The sequence below is a fragment of the Hylobates moloch genome, unplaced genomic scaffold (genome assembly GCF_009828535.3).
Source record: "Hylobates moloch isolate HMO894 unplaced genomic scaffold, HMol_V3 SCAFFOLD_16, whole genome shotgun sequence".
Lineage (NCBI taxonomy): Eukaryota > Metazoa > Chordata > Mammalia > Primates > Hylobatidae > Hylobates > Hylobates moloch.
This window is the reverse complement of record NW_026652291.1, coordinates 4704809-4720832: the sequence shown is the minus strand read 5'-3', so window position 1 is coordinate 4720832 and position 16024 is coordinate 4704809. Positions and strand designations below refer to the sequence as shown.

The 16024-nt window shown below is 55.3% G+C and overlaps 1 protein-coding gene and 1 pseudogene across 3 annotated transcripts in view; both read left to right on the top strand.

Moving 5' to 3' along the window:
* LOC116456180 (uncharacterized) overlaps positions 1–5055 on the top strand; it is a 35147-nt gene extending 30092 nt beyond the window's left edge. For both annotated transcript variants that reach the window (XM_032134833.2, XM_032134832.2), the window contains exon 5: positions 4715–5055. In XM_032134833.2, coding sequence (XP_031990724.1) covers positions 4715–4802 — 88 coding nt within the window. In that variant the 3' untranslated portion in view covers positions 4803–5055. The remainder of the gene's footprint in view (positions 1–4714) is intronic.
* Positions 1960–5055, top strand: LOC131381494 (uncharacterized; annotated as a pseudogene). Its single transcript, XR_009210267.1, has one exon. The product of XR_009210267.1 is annotated as an uncharacterized LOC131381494 (transcript).
* Positions 5056–16024: the final 10969 nt, after the last annotated feature.

Sequence of the window (16024 nt, the reverse complement as noted above, 5' to 3'; positions counted from 1 at the left end):
AGGCCAAAATGAGAGCTGGGGGGTTCCAAGATGAGTGGCTGCTTCTGGCCGTGAGCAGGCTTTCAAGTCATTAGAACACTCTGGCCTTTCCTGGAGGTGATCTTGGAGCCATTCCTGCCCCTTTCAAGGGGAGTTAATGCCCAGCTCTGTTTAGAGAAAATTGGGGGAGATGATTGCTCATGTGGGTGGTAAGAGTCACCTCCCGTTCGGGGGTCTGTGTAGAACACTCCATTGGCAAACCTGGGTGTCCAAGGCACGTGGCATTTTGCAAACTCTGGGTGCAGCTCCGAGCTGTCCTGCAGGTCCCAGACCAGGTGAGAACTCCCTGAGTTCCTGCTGCCTGGGTGGGGGGTGAGGCATAGGTCTTGGGGGTTCGACTGGAATTCTGAATGTTATTCATTGCATTGGAGAGGAAGGAGAGTAGGCAAAGCCAAGACCCTGGAACTGGACAAACTTGTGTGGTTTAAAGTCATTGTGAGAGCTGGAGTTGAGTCTGCCTGCGGGGGAGGACTGCGGCACCTACCTCGCAGGGCTGTTGTGAGGAGCAATGTAACCGTGATTTTGAACTGTGATTCTGGAAGGGCGGTGTGCGTGTCCCCGGGGGTGTGCCAGGGGGAGACAGCCTCACTCAGGCAGCTGAGTGGGAAGGCGTTCATCTCTAAACGTTGGGGTGTATATGGTGGGACAGGAAGAATTTTGGCAGGAACTTTCATGCTAGGGGTTTGGGGGACTCTTTGGACAATGCCCCTGGACCCCCCGGGGGTACACGTTCACGCTCACCTCTGAGAGGCTGGAAACGCCTGGCTGTGCTTTCTGAATGCTGTGTGCTTCCTGCCTCTGTGCCTGGCCTGTGGGCAGCACCTACTTGTGTCCGCCTTCAAAAGGCCCTTCTGGGTGGTGTCCTTTTCCCCAAAATATTAGGCACCAGCCATCAAAGATACTGCATTGTTCCCTCCCTCACCCCTCCCCCAACTGACAACGTTTGGGCTCAAGTGCCAGCAGGCTGGGTGCCCAACACAGTGCCTGGTGAGTGGCAGTGCTTGCCTTTCTTTTCTGTTGAATGGATGGATAGCTAATGAAATTGTAACCAATGACAAGCCTTGATGTTTATAACCTTTACTAAGAGATTATTATTTTGCTCTTCATGGACCTGTTAACTGCCATATTGTGTCTTACGGACGTTTGTATGCCACGTTGGAAGAGCAGAAGCCTTGTTTCGGCGTCATGTTGATAGAACTTGAGCTGTCTGATGCGAATCTGTGTTTTATGTTAGAAAGAGCCTAGCCTTAGGATCTGGCAGACCCAGGGACCACTTAATTAGCCCTTTGCCTCTTTGACCCTCAATCTCCTTTTCTCTAAGCCATAGGTCACCAGAAAGCCTACCTCACAGGGCTGTTGTGAGGGCCGAGGGTGGGTGCGCTGCAACAGTGCTGTGCAGATGCTGGCTTTCCCTGGAATGGGCATATGTTGAGATTTGTCTTGAAAGCATGAGTGATGGCTTTACTAGTCCTAAGTGAATAAAAAGTCAGCCCTGACCTTACACTGGGATTGCATTTCCCACAGTCAGTGGCATGTGCAAACCACTGGCAGAGCAGCCTGCAGGTGCTTAGCAATGTGGGCCCAGAGTAAATATTTGTTTGATTGATGAGTGATGGCTTTTTCCTTCCTCAGAGGTTGCCCTGCCCCCCATTCCAACGTGGGCTGCTGCTTCTCCCCAGCAGGTTGTAGCTGGCAGGGCCGTTGTGCTTTGGGGTTTGCTGTACCCGTTGGTGCCATGAGGGGATGGTCTGTTTGCTTGGAGGGGTTTCTGTAAACGTTCATGTATGCCCCTGGTTTTGTTTGTTAGGGAGAAGGAGGGGGGTGGCCTAGAGAGAGGATGAGGAAGGGGTTCTGGGTGGCATCCTTGGGGTGGCACCCCTCCTTCCACCCTGTGCTGTGAATTTCCTCATGGCCCTTTTCTGTCCCTGGTAGAAGGTGCAGAAGGTAGGCTTTGCCGCCTTCCCTGGGCCTGGCACCAAGCTCGGGGGTCTTGTACACGTTCCCTTCTCTAACTGGGGTGTGGGCCCATTTCCTAGATGAGCCTGCTGAGAATCAGGACAGCTCGTATCAGAGCCAGGACTTCCCAGTCTTGCACAAACAACCTGTGCATTTTCGAGTCCACCAAATAAGGCCTCCTACCTGGTCCGGCTCACCCCTGCCAGCCCCCAGCAAATGCAGCCTGGTGCGTCCCCACCCCTGCCAAGCACCCAGGAGTGCTCTGGCAGAGGAGTGCAGGGATGAGGAAGGAGGCTGTGCTCTCCTGGGGACTCAGCTGCATTACAGGAGGTGCCGCTGCGCTGGCAGGGGTCTCCAGACATCCCAGGCAGGGGTCCTTTCAGAGCAGGCGTCTCTTCACCAGACCACCGTATTCCTTTTCCAGCCCTCGTCTCTTGCACTGTGGGGGTGCAGTGTTTGGCTCTCACATCCCCACATTCCAGCTGGTGGGGGTTTGAGCTGGGTGTTCCTTCTGCTCCCCACTCCCCACTCCCAGCCCCCACCCCGTGCAAGCCTCCCTTGCCCCCACTGTTTGTCTCCAGCTTTCACAGCCTTGGGGGGCAGGCTGCTGGGCCTGTTGCCGCCCTGGCTCTCTTCCACCCGCCTCTTCTTTCTCAGCCTGAGCTTTACTGTGAGGTCTGGGCACCACACCTTGGCCCCTGCCATGCCTGCCCTCAGAAGCACCCAGGGGTCCCCTGATTCTCCCCTCCCTTGGGCTTTGCTGAGGAGCCCTTGCATTGTGGCCTGTGGTGTCTGCCCCATGCCCATCCCCTGTTCTTTAGAACTTGGAAGCAGAGGGGGCCCCTCCTATTGCTCCCAAGGGGCTCCACAGTAGGGAGCCCCTCCCAGGAGATTCTGAGTCTGTGTTTAGGTGTCGATTCCTGGGTGGGCCTTGGGGTCCCCTCAGGCCAGGCCTGTGTGTGACCTAAGGCTGGGGGGCTCTATCAGGCACCTAGCATCCCTTGGAGGTGGGCGGGGCTGGGTCCTGGTCTCCTGAGGGTGGGTGGGGAGACAGGCTCAGGGAGATTTCCATGAAGCTGCCCTTGAACCCCTGCTCTGAGGCCCGCACTGCCCTGGCCCTTTACACCCTGCCTCCTGCACTAGGAGGCACATAATAGATGCTCGCCACCTGTGGAGGGCAGGGTTTAAATGGCTGGAAAGAGCTGAGTGGGCTGTTTGGCTAGCGTACGCGTATTTGTTTAAAAGGAAAGGGTGTGTTTCTTGGCAAAGACTCTTCGGAGGAAACGCTGACCTGGGGAAGGGTCTCTACCTGTTCTGGGGCCTCACTGCCCTTCCTGCCAGGGACAGGCAGTCACTGGTGGGTTTCCCCCCAGTGGAAACACAGTATTTTGGAAATATTTATATCTAGGATAAAACTTCATCTGGACCAACATGTCTTTGTTGGTGTTGTGGCCTAGGTGATTTTGAGAATGTACAATACATTTGGCAATTTCCAAATGGAGGGATGACCTGCTCCTCCGCCCCCATGCCCTCCCTCCCTGAGGGTGGAGGCTTCAGAAGCCCCTGCCTTGGGAGGAGGCTGTTCTACCTGAGAAGTCTTTGTCCCCACCATTGGTGACAATCAGCATTGACCTGTGAGGCACCTGCCGGGTTTGGGATGCAGCCTTAGACATCCAGAAAACCAGGGGTGGAGGGGTGGGGCGGGGGCTTCAGACCCCAGAGCTTGATTCCTTTTATCTGTCTCAGCCCCAAAGAATGGTACATGGGTACCAGGTAGGTTACTTGAACCACCCTGAGCCTCGATTTTCCCACCCGTTAGAAACGGGGTAATTCATGGCAGTGTCTGCTTGGGAGATGGCTGTGACCCCTGAGAATCCCCGCTGCATGCTGTAGGCTGGCTCGTGAGACTCAAGATCTGGGTTCAAGGCCCCCCCAACCCCTTCTGACTGTGTGGCCTGGGCGAGTTTGCCGTTTGTAACCTGGAAAGCGTCACACCTGCCTGGCACGGTTATTGTGGGATTCAATGAGATTGTTTGTGTGAAATAAATGCTTTGTGACTGGCACACAGGCTCTCTCATCCCGGCTCTCCTGGTGGTTCCGGACCGCTGAGTGCTGGCTGCAGAGGCCCTGTGCTCCCTGGAACCGTCTGCGCTGGTCCCAGGGACTCTTGGGCAGAGTGGAGGGCAAGGGGGGATGCACCAGCCCGCTCTGGGGAGACAGTGGCACAGAGAAGGGTTTGCTTTTAAATACACTCAGCAGGTTCAGACAGGAGAGGATCAGATGGGAAATGTTTAGAGCCCTCAGGAGGAGGAAGAGCCCGAGTTTTAAGAAAAACACGAGAGCTGGACAGGTTGGGCAGAACAGCTGGGGACAGCATTTAGAAAGGCCGAGAGTCCTGGGTTCTGGGTTATCAAGATGAGAGAAACCGGAGGTTGCCAACTGTAGGTGGGCGTCAGGACTAGAGTGATGCTTCCAGAAGTTCCTGCAAGTGGGCAGAGTCCAAGGTAGGGCAGGGTACACCAGAAGTTGAGGGGCACTAGGTAGACGGGCCGAGCTGGTGGCTGGGTGCTCCCCTCACCCTCCATGCTGCTAGGAGCCCCTGAGCACGGACTCGCTCTCCTCTCCCTCCCTCCTGGGGCCTGCCTGTCTGTCTGTGAACTCTTGTCGGCCAGCGAGGCTGGGAGCAGGTGGCCTTCATCTGCAACTGTGTCTCTCTCAGCCTCCACAGCCACGGGGACGCCCTGCACCTATTCCCACGGGACAGGCTGGACCCAGAGACTCTGGACCCGGGGCCTCCCCTTGAGTAGAGACCCGCCCTCTGACTGATGGACGCCGCTGACCTGGGGTCAGACTCAGACCCGCGGGCTGGACCCCTGCCCACCCCTCAGGAACCCTGAGGCCTAGGGAGCTGTTGAGCCTTCAGTGTCTGCATGTGGGAAGTGGGCTCGTTCACCTACCTCACAGGGCTGTTGTGAGGGGCGCTGTGGTGCAGTTCCAAAGCACAGGGCTTGGCGCACCCCACTGTGCTCTCAATAAATGTGTTACCTGTCTCAACAAAAACAGTGATGGATGTGCTACTAATATAAGGAGGGGCGAGTGTTGGGCATCCTGTCTCGCTGGGAAGTGTGACGGGTGGGAGGGCGGGGAGCCGGCTTGAACCCCACACAGCTGCCAGCACCCTACCCTGCCCGCTGGGCTCTCAAAGGGGAGGGTGGCTCTCGGAGGTCCAGAGGTTGACACGTGCTTGGATGAACTAACATCTGCCTGGTCCCCTCCTTCTACTGATCGTGGGATGCCAGGCTTCTTTCCAGAAGGGACTGCACAGGAGGAGGAGGTGGTGGAGAGGGGTTCTGAGTTGAGCTCACTGCGTGAGTTCCTGGAGCCCCAGAGAGGAAGCTCCCCTGGGGCTCTCGGTCTTCCTCCTCCTCTTCTCACATTCCCCAGGGCTGGGCTGAGTGGTCATCATGCTCGAACTGATGTTGAGTGATGGCCAAGGTGACCCAGCCAGGCTGTGGCTAGACCCATTCCTCAAAATGCCTCCTGAGCAAGGCTCTGCGGGTAGACTCCCGAGCAGGGCCGCGAAGGTGGAGCCTCAGACCCATCCCTGCCCGCGGCAGCAATGCTGGCTGAGCTGGGGAGGTGAGCCTTGCACCCCTCAGACTGGCTTTCTGTGAGCAGCTTGTGGCTGGGCTGAGCGGGGGCACTGAGGGGCAAGGGACTGAAGGGCACTAGACCCGAGTCAAGATGCATCCTGAGTCTGCACACCTGGCTTTGCTGCAGCGGATGATAAGGACATGCTCCCTATGGGGAAGGAGAGACCGACTGCTTTTGCTGCCGCAGCCACCACGGCCATCACAGCTACCACGGCCGCCACAGCCACCATCACTACCACCACCATCACAGCCATGGCCGCCACTGCCACCGCCACCGCCTGCCTCTTCTGCTTCCTCTCCTCCTCCTTCTCTTCTTCTTCCTCCTCTTCCTTCCTCTTTTCCTTCCATCTCCTCCTCCCTCCTTTTCCTCCTCCTCTTCCTCCCACCTTCTCTTCTTCCTCCTCCTCCTCCTTCTTCCTCCTCCTCTTCCTCCCTCTTCTTCTTCCTCCTTCTTCCTTCTCCCTCCTCCTCTTTCTCCCTCTTCCCCTTCCTTTCCTGCCTTCTTCTCCTCTTCCTTTTCCTCCTTCCCTTTTCCTTTCCTTCTCCCTCCTCCTCCTCTTTCTCCCTCTTCTTCCTTTTTGTCCTCCTCTTTCCTTCCCTTCATTTGTTTCTCCCTCCTCCCCCTCCTCCTCTCTCTTTTTCTTCTTCTTCTTTCTCCTCCTCCTGCTTCTTCTCCTCCTCTCCCTCACAGGGAGGTACCTCAAGAGAACTGCAGGCAAGTCCAGCCATAAGTGCACAGGACTGAGCATGGCCCCTTTGCTGAGGGAAACAACCGCCTTGGGGATCATGGCCATGACTTGGCAAAGGAGACCTGACCCAGCCCCTGATGGAGACGGTGACATGGATGGCGTTGAGTCAGCAGTGAGAAGAGGAGGAGATGGCCTTCAGAGTGCACCCCACCTAGATGAATCAGTCTGTGCTCAGCCAAGACCAGGCTGAGAGTCCAGGAGAATCCTGTGTGGTGAGCAGAGTGTCAGCCTTTGATGAAGCTCAGGTGTCCAGAACAAGCCACCCACGGATGTTCCAGAGCCAAGACCCCAGCTCCAGCCTCTGTTGAACCTTGGGCATTCAGAACGAGCCACCCGACTTTTGATGTCCCAGAGCTAAGACTCAGTTCCAGCCTCTGATGAAGCTCAGATGTCCAGAAAGAGGGACCTCCTTGATGTTCTGGAGCCAGGACTCCAGATCCAGCATCAGGTGATGCTCAGATGTCTAGAAAGAGGAACTTCCTTGATGTTCTAGAGCCAAGACTCCAGATCCAGCATCTGATGCTCAGATATCCAGAAAGAGGGACCTCCTTGATGTTCTAGAGCCAGGACTCCAGATCCAGCATCCGATGATGCTGAGATGTCCAGAAAGAGAGACCTCTTGATGTTCTAGAGCCAGGACTCCAGATCCAGCATCCGATGATGCTGAGATGGCCAGAAAGAGAGACCTCTTGATGTTCTAGAGCCAGGACTCCAGATCCAGCATCTGAAGAAGCTCAGAGATCCAGAAAGAGAGACCTCCTTGATATTCTAGAGCCAGGACTCCAGTTCCAGCCTCCAGTGAAGCTCAGATGTCCAGAAAGAGGGACTACCTTGATGTTTTAGAGCCAGGACTCCAGCTCCAGCCTCCAATAAAGCTCGGATGTTCAGAATGAGGGACGTCCTTGATGTTCTAGAGCCAAGACCCAGCTGTAGCATGTAACGAAGCTCGTGTCCAGAAAGAAGTGCCTCTTTGATGTTCCAAAGCCAAGATTCCAACTCTGTCATTTGATAAAGATCAAGTGTACAGGAAGAGGGACCTCCTTGATGTTCTAAAGCCAGGACTTCAGCTCTAGCTTTCAAAGAAGCGCAGATGTCCAGAAAGAGGGACCTCTTTGATGTTCTAGGGCTGGGACCCAGCTCCAACATCTGACAAAGCCCAGATTTCCAGAAAGAGGGGCCTCCTTGATGTTCCAGAGCTGAGGGACCTCTTTGATGTTCCAAAGCTAGGACTTTAGCTCTAGTTTTTGATGAAGCTCAGATGTGCAGAAAGAGGGACTTCCTTGATGTTCTAGGGCTGGGACTCAGCTCCAACCTCTGACAAAGCTCAGATGTCCAAAAAGAAGAGTTTCCTTGATGTTCTAGAACCCGGACTCTAGCTCTAGCCTCTAATGAAGCTCAGATGTCCAGAAAGAAGGACTTTCTTGAAATTCTAGAGCCAGCACTCCAGCTCTAGCCTCTGATGAAGCTCAGATGTTCAGAAAGGGGGACTTCCTTTATGTTCCGGAGCCAAGACCCAGCTCCCACCTCTGACAGAGCCCAGATGTCCAGAAGGAGGGACCCCCTTGATGTTCTAGAGCTGGAACCCAGATCCAGCCTCTGAGGAAACCCAGGTGTCCAGAACTGGTGTGAAAACCTCAAGCCTGTGGGCTTCCCTGGGCAGGGATAGGTGTGGCCAAGTTTGACTTGAGACTGGAGAGGGCAGACAACACTCTTCTGTGCAAGGGTGGCCTGCAACATTGCTCAATAGTGACACTGGCATAAAGATGGGTCCCAGTTGCAGAAGGAGAGATGTGGAGAGGGGACTCCTTGTGGGAGGAAGCGTATTAGGAAGAACATGGCAGCAGAAATCATGGATTGCAGATGGGGTGCCTTCGATGAAGCCTGCCTGAGGGCGTGTAACACTGCAGCAAAGTGCTGTTTTATGCCTTTTAGTTGTGCTGGACTCATGGCTGGCCACACACCAGCCTTGACCCACAGGGCTGCCAAATTGGCTGGACCCCGGAATGTAACCCAAGCTAGTTTCTGCGGCTTAGCTCCTCTCCCAGTGGAAGGTGCTAAACCCCCACTTGCCAGCCCAGTGTAAAGCTGCAACCTTGGGGCGAGTCAGATCTGGTTGCCTCCTTCTAGCAACGGAAGTTCATCTAGGTTAGGACTGGGACAGGGCCAGGCTATCGCAATGGGTGTGAAGACGGCATGAACGGCAAAGGAGGCCCCCGAATACGTGGGGATATGGATGCTATTGTCTCAGGTGAAGCTGCATTTGGGGCTGCAGCCCTGCCCTGAGCACCTTGACTCTACCACTTGCCCCCCAGGAGCTCCATTGACACCAGACTGTCCATTAAGCTGGAGAGAGATGGCAAGCAAAGAAATAGGCCAGGAATACTGACTTGCTCAGAAGCCATAAGAGCATCACAGGTAGATAGAATCCAAGTGACGATAAATGTAGACTTGGGGAGGAGAGAGTGCTGAATGCTATTTGGGATGTTTGAGCTCTGCAATATCCAGATTGGGAGAGAATCTGATCTCACCAGTTTTGCCGTTCAGACACAGCTATGAGAATGGATCCTGGAAGATGACTTACTTCTTTCAGCTGGAGTCTGGAGCAAAAGGGAGCAGCTAACAAGAATTCTTGAAAAACACGCCCTAATGATGCCACATCATTCTGGTGATATTTCCTAGAAACTCATTAGAACTTGGAACTATGCAAACAAGAACTTCTTTGATGAGTAACTGGAACTTGAGACTTGGGATTGAATGAAGGAGAAATGTCATCTTAGAGGACTGCCCCCCCCGCTCCCCACCCTCATTTGGCCAAGTTATTTTAGGAAATTTCCAAGAACAAGCAATTAGAATCACTCATTGCTGATTTCCTAGAAGTCTGCACAACAGATTCTGAAGCCAAATGCAAAATGGGTGAGCCCAGCTTGTGAGGCTTGTAAACAAAATGTGAATCCTACTCTATAAAGTCGTTGGCCTCAGGGAGCAAGACTCAGAAGTAGAGCTGCGTTAGGGAAAATGAGGACGGAACAGAAGGTCTAGATGGCCAGGCAGAGCCCCGTGGCAAAGACAAGCCTTGAGATGACTGTGGGCCCTCCCCTGCTGGCAGCCACAGCTTTTCGCAGACTCATCCCTCAGAGCCTGTTTCTCCATCACTCCCTTTGTCCTTCTGTCCGTCAGAGGGATGTTCTCCAGGCTTCTGTGTTGCCACCTGGCTTCCATGGGCCATGGCCTGAGCCAGGCTGTGGGCTCCGGGTGACTGTCCCTGAGGTATGGTGAGCTTCCTGAGTGGTGGCCACTTGGCAAAGTGGATCTGTCACAGGGAAGTGGGTAATTAATTACCAGGGGAGAGGAAAATCATGGCTTTCTTCCTTCCCAAGAGGGGCTGAACTGGGCTCCCGGTTTCCCTGACACTCCCAGCTCAGCTTGTAGAGGAATCAGGGAATGGAGATGCCTTGGGCTGCAATTTTCTTTCAGATGACTGTAATTTTCCCCTCTCATCCTCACCGGTAGCTGCTGTGGGACAGGGGCAGGCAGGGGCTCTGAAAGCTTTTCCTCAAGCTCCTCTTCAATGCAGAGCTGTTTTCACGTGCCCACCAGCCAGCAGGAGGTTGTGCTTCTAATTGTGACCCCTACTTCTCGGAAGACACTTCGGACTCCACCCCGCCTCCATACCCAACAATGCCATGCAGCATTTCGTGTGACTGAAATGGAAATCCAACCTGGCCCTCAAGGGCAATGAAGCCAGTCCGAATTACAGCAGATGATTCCCTCTGCAGAGGCCGGGCTCATGAACGGCCTGGGTGGGTGGAGGTGGGTTGAAAGGATGGGATGGGCAGGGCAGGGGAGTGCAGGACAGTGACCAGCTGGTCCAGAGAGTCCTGCCAAATTCAATCCAGATGTTACTGGATTAATCAGCAAAGGAGGGGGAGCCCCGCCCCCACCCCATGGAGACATTGATGAGCCCCATGGGATAGCTGTGGCTTCCCAGGCAGCCCACAGACCTACAGCTGCCTATCAGCAGCCAGGGCCTTCTGGGCAGAGTGCCTCGGACCCCAAATTGCCCTGGGAGGGTGGGTTTTTGGTGTCAGCTTAGTTCAGCTTAGCTGGCTTTTATAGAGCACGCACTGGCTGGCTCATTGGGGTGATGCTGTTGTGGGGTAGATGAGCAGCAAGGCAGATGCACAGGGTTGGGTGCAGGCAGCACTCCATGGGGGCATGCACGGGGCCCCTGCTTTTCAAGCAGAGGCTGGGCTTGCAAGGGGGCGGGCTGGGGTGGGCGCTGGTAGGGTGTTCTGAAACATTACCTATATACCTGCACTTTACAAAGCACTTTATATGTTTGCCTGGTGTTGGCTGATGGTGGAAGGAGTGATTGGAGATGCCTGTCTGTGGCCTGGGTGCTGGTTAGTACCCCCATGTCAGAGGTACAGACCCTGGGCTCAGAGCGGGTAGAGGCTGTCCCAGGGATTCTTGAGTGTCTACAGGGGGACTGGGATTCCCTTCCTGGGACCAGGAGGGGCTCTTCCTGAGATGCTGTGGCTGGTGGCCCTCCTCCCCCAGAATCACAGGGCCATATGCTAGGAGGAAAGACCCTGTGAACTCCAGACCTGACCTCCTGGGACCTGGGGTTAGTCACCCAGGTGGGGATTTGCCTCTCTTGCCCTTCGTTTAGAATTGGCTGTGAGGGCCAGGCCTTAGCCAAAAACCTCCACACAGCCTGGGGCTCCTGCAGAAGTGCTGCCTCTGGAGGGTTTCTGCAACTTGGGACTCCTGGCAGTGGGGCTAGTGTCCTCCATTCACCCCTGCTCCTGCACAGTCCCCAGCCCTAGGTGTGAACCCTCTAGTGTGGGGTGAATGGGCTCCTGTGCCCATTAGCTCTGGGTTAGGCTCAAATGTATGTGCTGGGCTCCTGTTATCGGAGGGCTCAGAGCACAGGGGCCCCTGGCCTGGGAGGGGGTAGCTGTGTGCATGTGTGTGGGTGTGTGTGCCTCCATGAGCCTGTGTGTGCCTTCGTGAGCCTGTGAGTGTGTGAGCATGCCTGGTGTGCACGTGTGTGGGTGCGTGTGCCTGTGAGTGCATGCGTATGCAGCTCTGTGCTTGTGTGTATGTGCATGCGTGGGAGACAGATGGTGGAGAGCGACTAGGAGTGGGCGACAGAGTGGATCTGTCCCTAAGCCTAAAGCACCCTGGGTGCCGATGCCACATCCACATCCTGCCCCCAGACCTGCTTTCCGGAGTCACCCATGCCTATACCCCCTGTGGCTTTGTCCACCAGTCCGTCTGTGTGCCAGGTCTGCCTCAGTGGAGAGAAGAGTGAGAGTCTTGGCCCTCAAACCCCTACTCTTCTCCATCTTTCTCCATCTCCCCCACTGCCTCTTCTTGGCAATGCAGCTGGAGTGAGACCTGAGCTGAGGCCAAGGGTGGGGGTACTGTGCCCCTATGAGCTGCAGACCCCGTCCTCTCACCAGCTCTCCCTCCTGTGTCCTGGAGTGGAACGCACCCCCATTGCCCACCCCTTAACCCCTACCCCCTTGTCTGGGGTTCTGGCCATCCCCCTACCCCACCCCCTAGTCTCCAGCTTCCAAGGCAGCTCCCAAGACAATGGATTGAGCAAGGGGCAGGCTGGGTCCTGTGCCTAGCCCCTCAGCTCCCCCAGCCGCTGCATGGGGCTTCTGCTGCTCTGTGGCGCTGGCTGGGGAACCTCAGGACCAGATGGGGCCTCCCAGGCCTCGGCTGCTGCATCACGCTCTGGACAGGGCCTTGGGCCCGGACGACGCCTGTGCCCGCCATGCCCTCTGGCCGGATGCTGCACCCTCCACCCAGCCTCCAGGTGAGTTCTCGTCGTGCCCACGGTGCCCTACCCTCCTCAGCATCCAGGTGATGCATCTACCTGAGGTTCTGAATCCAGAGGGGAAACGTTTGCCTTTGCACTGCGTATTTACGCACTGATTTGAATTGAAGGGTGCCCAAAGTGGCATCAGGCTTTTTCTGAAAAAGTCTGTTTTGCCCGATGGGTTTGCCAGCGAGGTTCAGAGTGGACAAATCAAAATGAGCTGATTCCACACCTCTGAGGTTTTGACCAGTGCTCCATACCTAGCATTTGTCACATCTACATGCTATAGTATATGCCAGAGGCCACCTCATTGCAACCTTGTAAACTTCCTATTAACTCTTATGGCCCATTTGAAAATGGGCTATGGGAGGGGGAGATTCGTGGCTTTCCAAAATCCCTTCCTGGGGTCTGCAAGCAGAAACGTCTGCTGCCCCCTGTTCCAGGGCACGCCCCACTCCTCACTGGCAGGGCTCTCGGGCTCACTGATTGTTCTCTGAGCATCACACAGGGTCGATTTTCTGTGAATGCCAGTGCGTGGGGTGGGTGGCAGGGGGCGTCGAGCCGAACGCTGGTCTGGACGGGAAAGGCTCCTGCTTCATGTCCCACCTTGACCCTCAGAGGTTTCCAGGCCCAGCTCTTGGGCCCTGGCTTCCTCCTCTCCCTCTCGTCTTTGCGGGGTCCATCTCATGCGTGTCTGTTACTATGGACTCCATCATCATGGCTCCCATCACCTCCATCTGGCCTCTGTCATCCCGGGCACAGCATCTCATCTCTGGCCATCCCAGCCTCCATCACCCGCCTCACCTCCATCATCCTCGCTTCGGGGCTCATTCTGGCCTCCAGGGCTTTGTACATGGTAGGCTTTCATTCATTCGTTTGCACATTCGGTGAAGGTCTACTGTGTGCCAGGCCCTGTGCCAGGCATCGTGTAGATGGACGTTGCCCTTGTGAGTGCACGCCTCGGGGAGACGCACGCCAGCCGGTGGATGGCAGGAGAGCCTGGGCCAGGGCTGGGGGTGGGGGCCTGGGTGTGGGCATGGGCGCAGAGGAGGGGTGAGCTGGTTTTCAGAGGGGTGGGATCAGCTGGGGTGGTGGGCAGGGGGTGGAGGTGCGGGCTCAGCTGAGGTCCTCCTGTGTGGAGCCTGGAGGGAGAGATTGCATGTCCCCTCTCTATTCCCCATGTGTCATCTCAGTAATGGCTACCGGAGTTCAGGGGTCCCTAGATTGCTCCCAAGGTCCTCACTCCCCAGTCCTTGACAAGATTCCTGCGCCCCAGGAGCCTTTGGACACCTGAACTCTGCCACCTAGTCTGCTGGTCAGCCTCCGTGCTGCCCGCGTTGGTGGGTGTCATTGGATTGTTAACGATGTACATTTTGCTCTAAAATGATGGTGACTGAAGATGGGAATTATTTTGTCTGTTGATTTTAATGTTTTCTTTTTTGTGTGTGAAGCGTTTGTTGTGAAATATCTATTTTGGAAGTTTTTAGGTGTTGGAAAGCCAGAATCTGGGGCCCTCTGGTGTCTAGGAAGACCCTGTGATGCCCTGGGGTGAAGGGATGTGGACTCCCAGGGACAAAACAGTGGACTCTGAGGTCCTCAGGGTCACCTCCCTTTAAGGACTAGAGCACACTCAGTATTCGGGGGCCTCTGTGGTCTTTAAAGATGTCCCATGTTTGCTAAGGAAATGTTACTTTTCTGGATGAACTTCTGAAAAACGTTTAGGATTGTTTACCTGCATGTTTTATTTCGTTCAGAATGAGAATTGGTGGCGTGTAGATATGCCTCTGGGTCTACCGAGATAAGGGGGCCTCCTGGGTCTCCACCTTCAGCTCAGGACACGCATCATTCGCCTGGGAAGGGCCTGCTTCGTTAGATGTTCACAAGGCTGAAAAGTGTCCCAGCCTCAAGTTTCACGGGGAGCCTCTTACACATACATGGCCAGGAGCGCCTCCTCCCCCATCACTCTGACCCCTCCCCACACAGACGTGTCACACTAGGCTCCTCCTTGAGTCATGTGTCACATGAGACACCCCCGTGTGTCACTTCCAGCCCTGACTACTCAGTGTCACTTGGAGCCTTTTGTCCCTCCCCAATGTACCACTTGAACCGTCCCCAATCCATGGGACACACCAAATCTCTGTGTACCACTGAGTTCCAGCTGCACTCATGTCACACAGCTCCAACCTCATGTGTCACGCTGAGTCACTCCTACATCATGTGTCACAGAGAGGTCCTATTGCCTCCCTTGAGTCATCCTGAGAACCTCCTTTCTCCGCTTTGTCCCATGGAACCCTCTTTCCCCCAGGGTTCCTCCTCAGCACCTCATCCACCCGTGTGTCCCAGGGAGCTCTCTTCCTCCACGGGGGGGTTCATCCTGAGCTCCTCCTCCTCCTATGTGTCATCCTCAGGCTCCTCCTCCCTCGTGAGCGTCCCATGGGGCTCCTCCTCCCCCCATGTGTCATCCTCAGACACTCCTTCACCTGTGTGCCCCAGGGAACCCCCTTCTTATCTCATGTGTCATATGGAGTGCCTTCTCCATCCTTGTGTCCCATGGAGCTCCTCCTCCTGCCATGTGTCATCCTCAGCTCCTCCTCTTTCCTGTGTGTCCCATGGAGCCCCCACCTCTTCCCATGTGTCATCCTCAGCTTCTTCTCCCTTCCGTGTGTCCCATGGAGCCCCTCCTCTTCCCATGTGTCATTTTCAGCACCTCCTTCCTCCAGAGTGTCCCATGGAGCCCCTCCTCTTACTATGTGTCATACTCAGCACCTCCTTCCACCTTGTGTTCCATGGAGCCATTTCTCCTTCCATGTGTCATCCTCGGCTCCTCCTCCTTCCCAGGTGTCCCATGGCGCCCCTCCTCCTCCATCCTTGTGTCATCTTCAACACCTCCGCCACTCATATGTCACATGGAGCCTCCACCCATGTGACACACATAATTTCTCATCTACTTGTATCACACTGAACGTCCTATCTTTCTTAAGGGAGTCACAGCAAGCCCCACTAATGTGTCACAGGACGGTGGAGCTCCTTCCACCACTTAGGTGTCACTCTGAGCCTGTCCTCTGCCTGTGTGTCACTAGGAGCCCCATCCATTCAGCTGCACTCTAAGTTCCTCTTCTAATCATGTGTCACACATGGAGTCTCTCCCCACACTCAGAAGTCATGCAGAGTGCCTCTCTCCATCCATGCATCACACTGAGTCTCTCTTCAACATGTGTTACTCAGAGCCCTTCCCTGACTCTTGTGTCACCTGGAGCCCCTGTCCCTATCCATGTGTTACACCGAGTTCTTTCCTGCTCATATGTCACATGAAGCTCCTCCTCTACTCACAAGGCACACAGAACCCCCTGCCCATTTGTCGAATGGAGCCCCTCACCCCATGCACGTATAACACTGAGCCACTCTCCCATCCCCGTGTCGTACTGAGCTCCTCCTCCACTGATGTGTTGCATGGCCTCATTCTGACTGTTGTCACACGGAGCCCCTCCCTTCACCCTTGTGTCTCACTGGGCATCTCTCCCCAGCCATGTGTCTCATGAGATCCTCCCCCACCCGCGTGTCACACCGAGTCCCCTTTCTTATGTTACTCCAAGTCTCTGCCCCCATATGTCACACAGAGACTCTCTGCCCACCCACGTGTCACACCAAGTCCCCTTTCTTGTGTTAATCCAAGTCTCTTCCCCCATATGTCACACAGAGACTCTCTTCCCACCCACGTGTCACCAAGTCCCCTTTCTTGTGTTACTCCAAGTCCCTTCCCCCTATATGTCACACAGAGACTCTTTTCCCACACA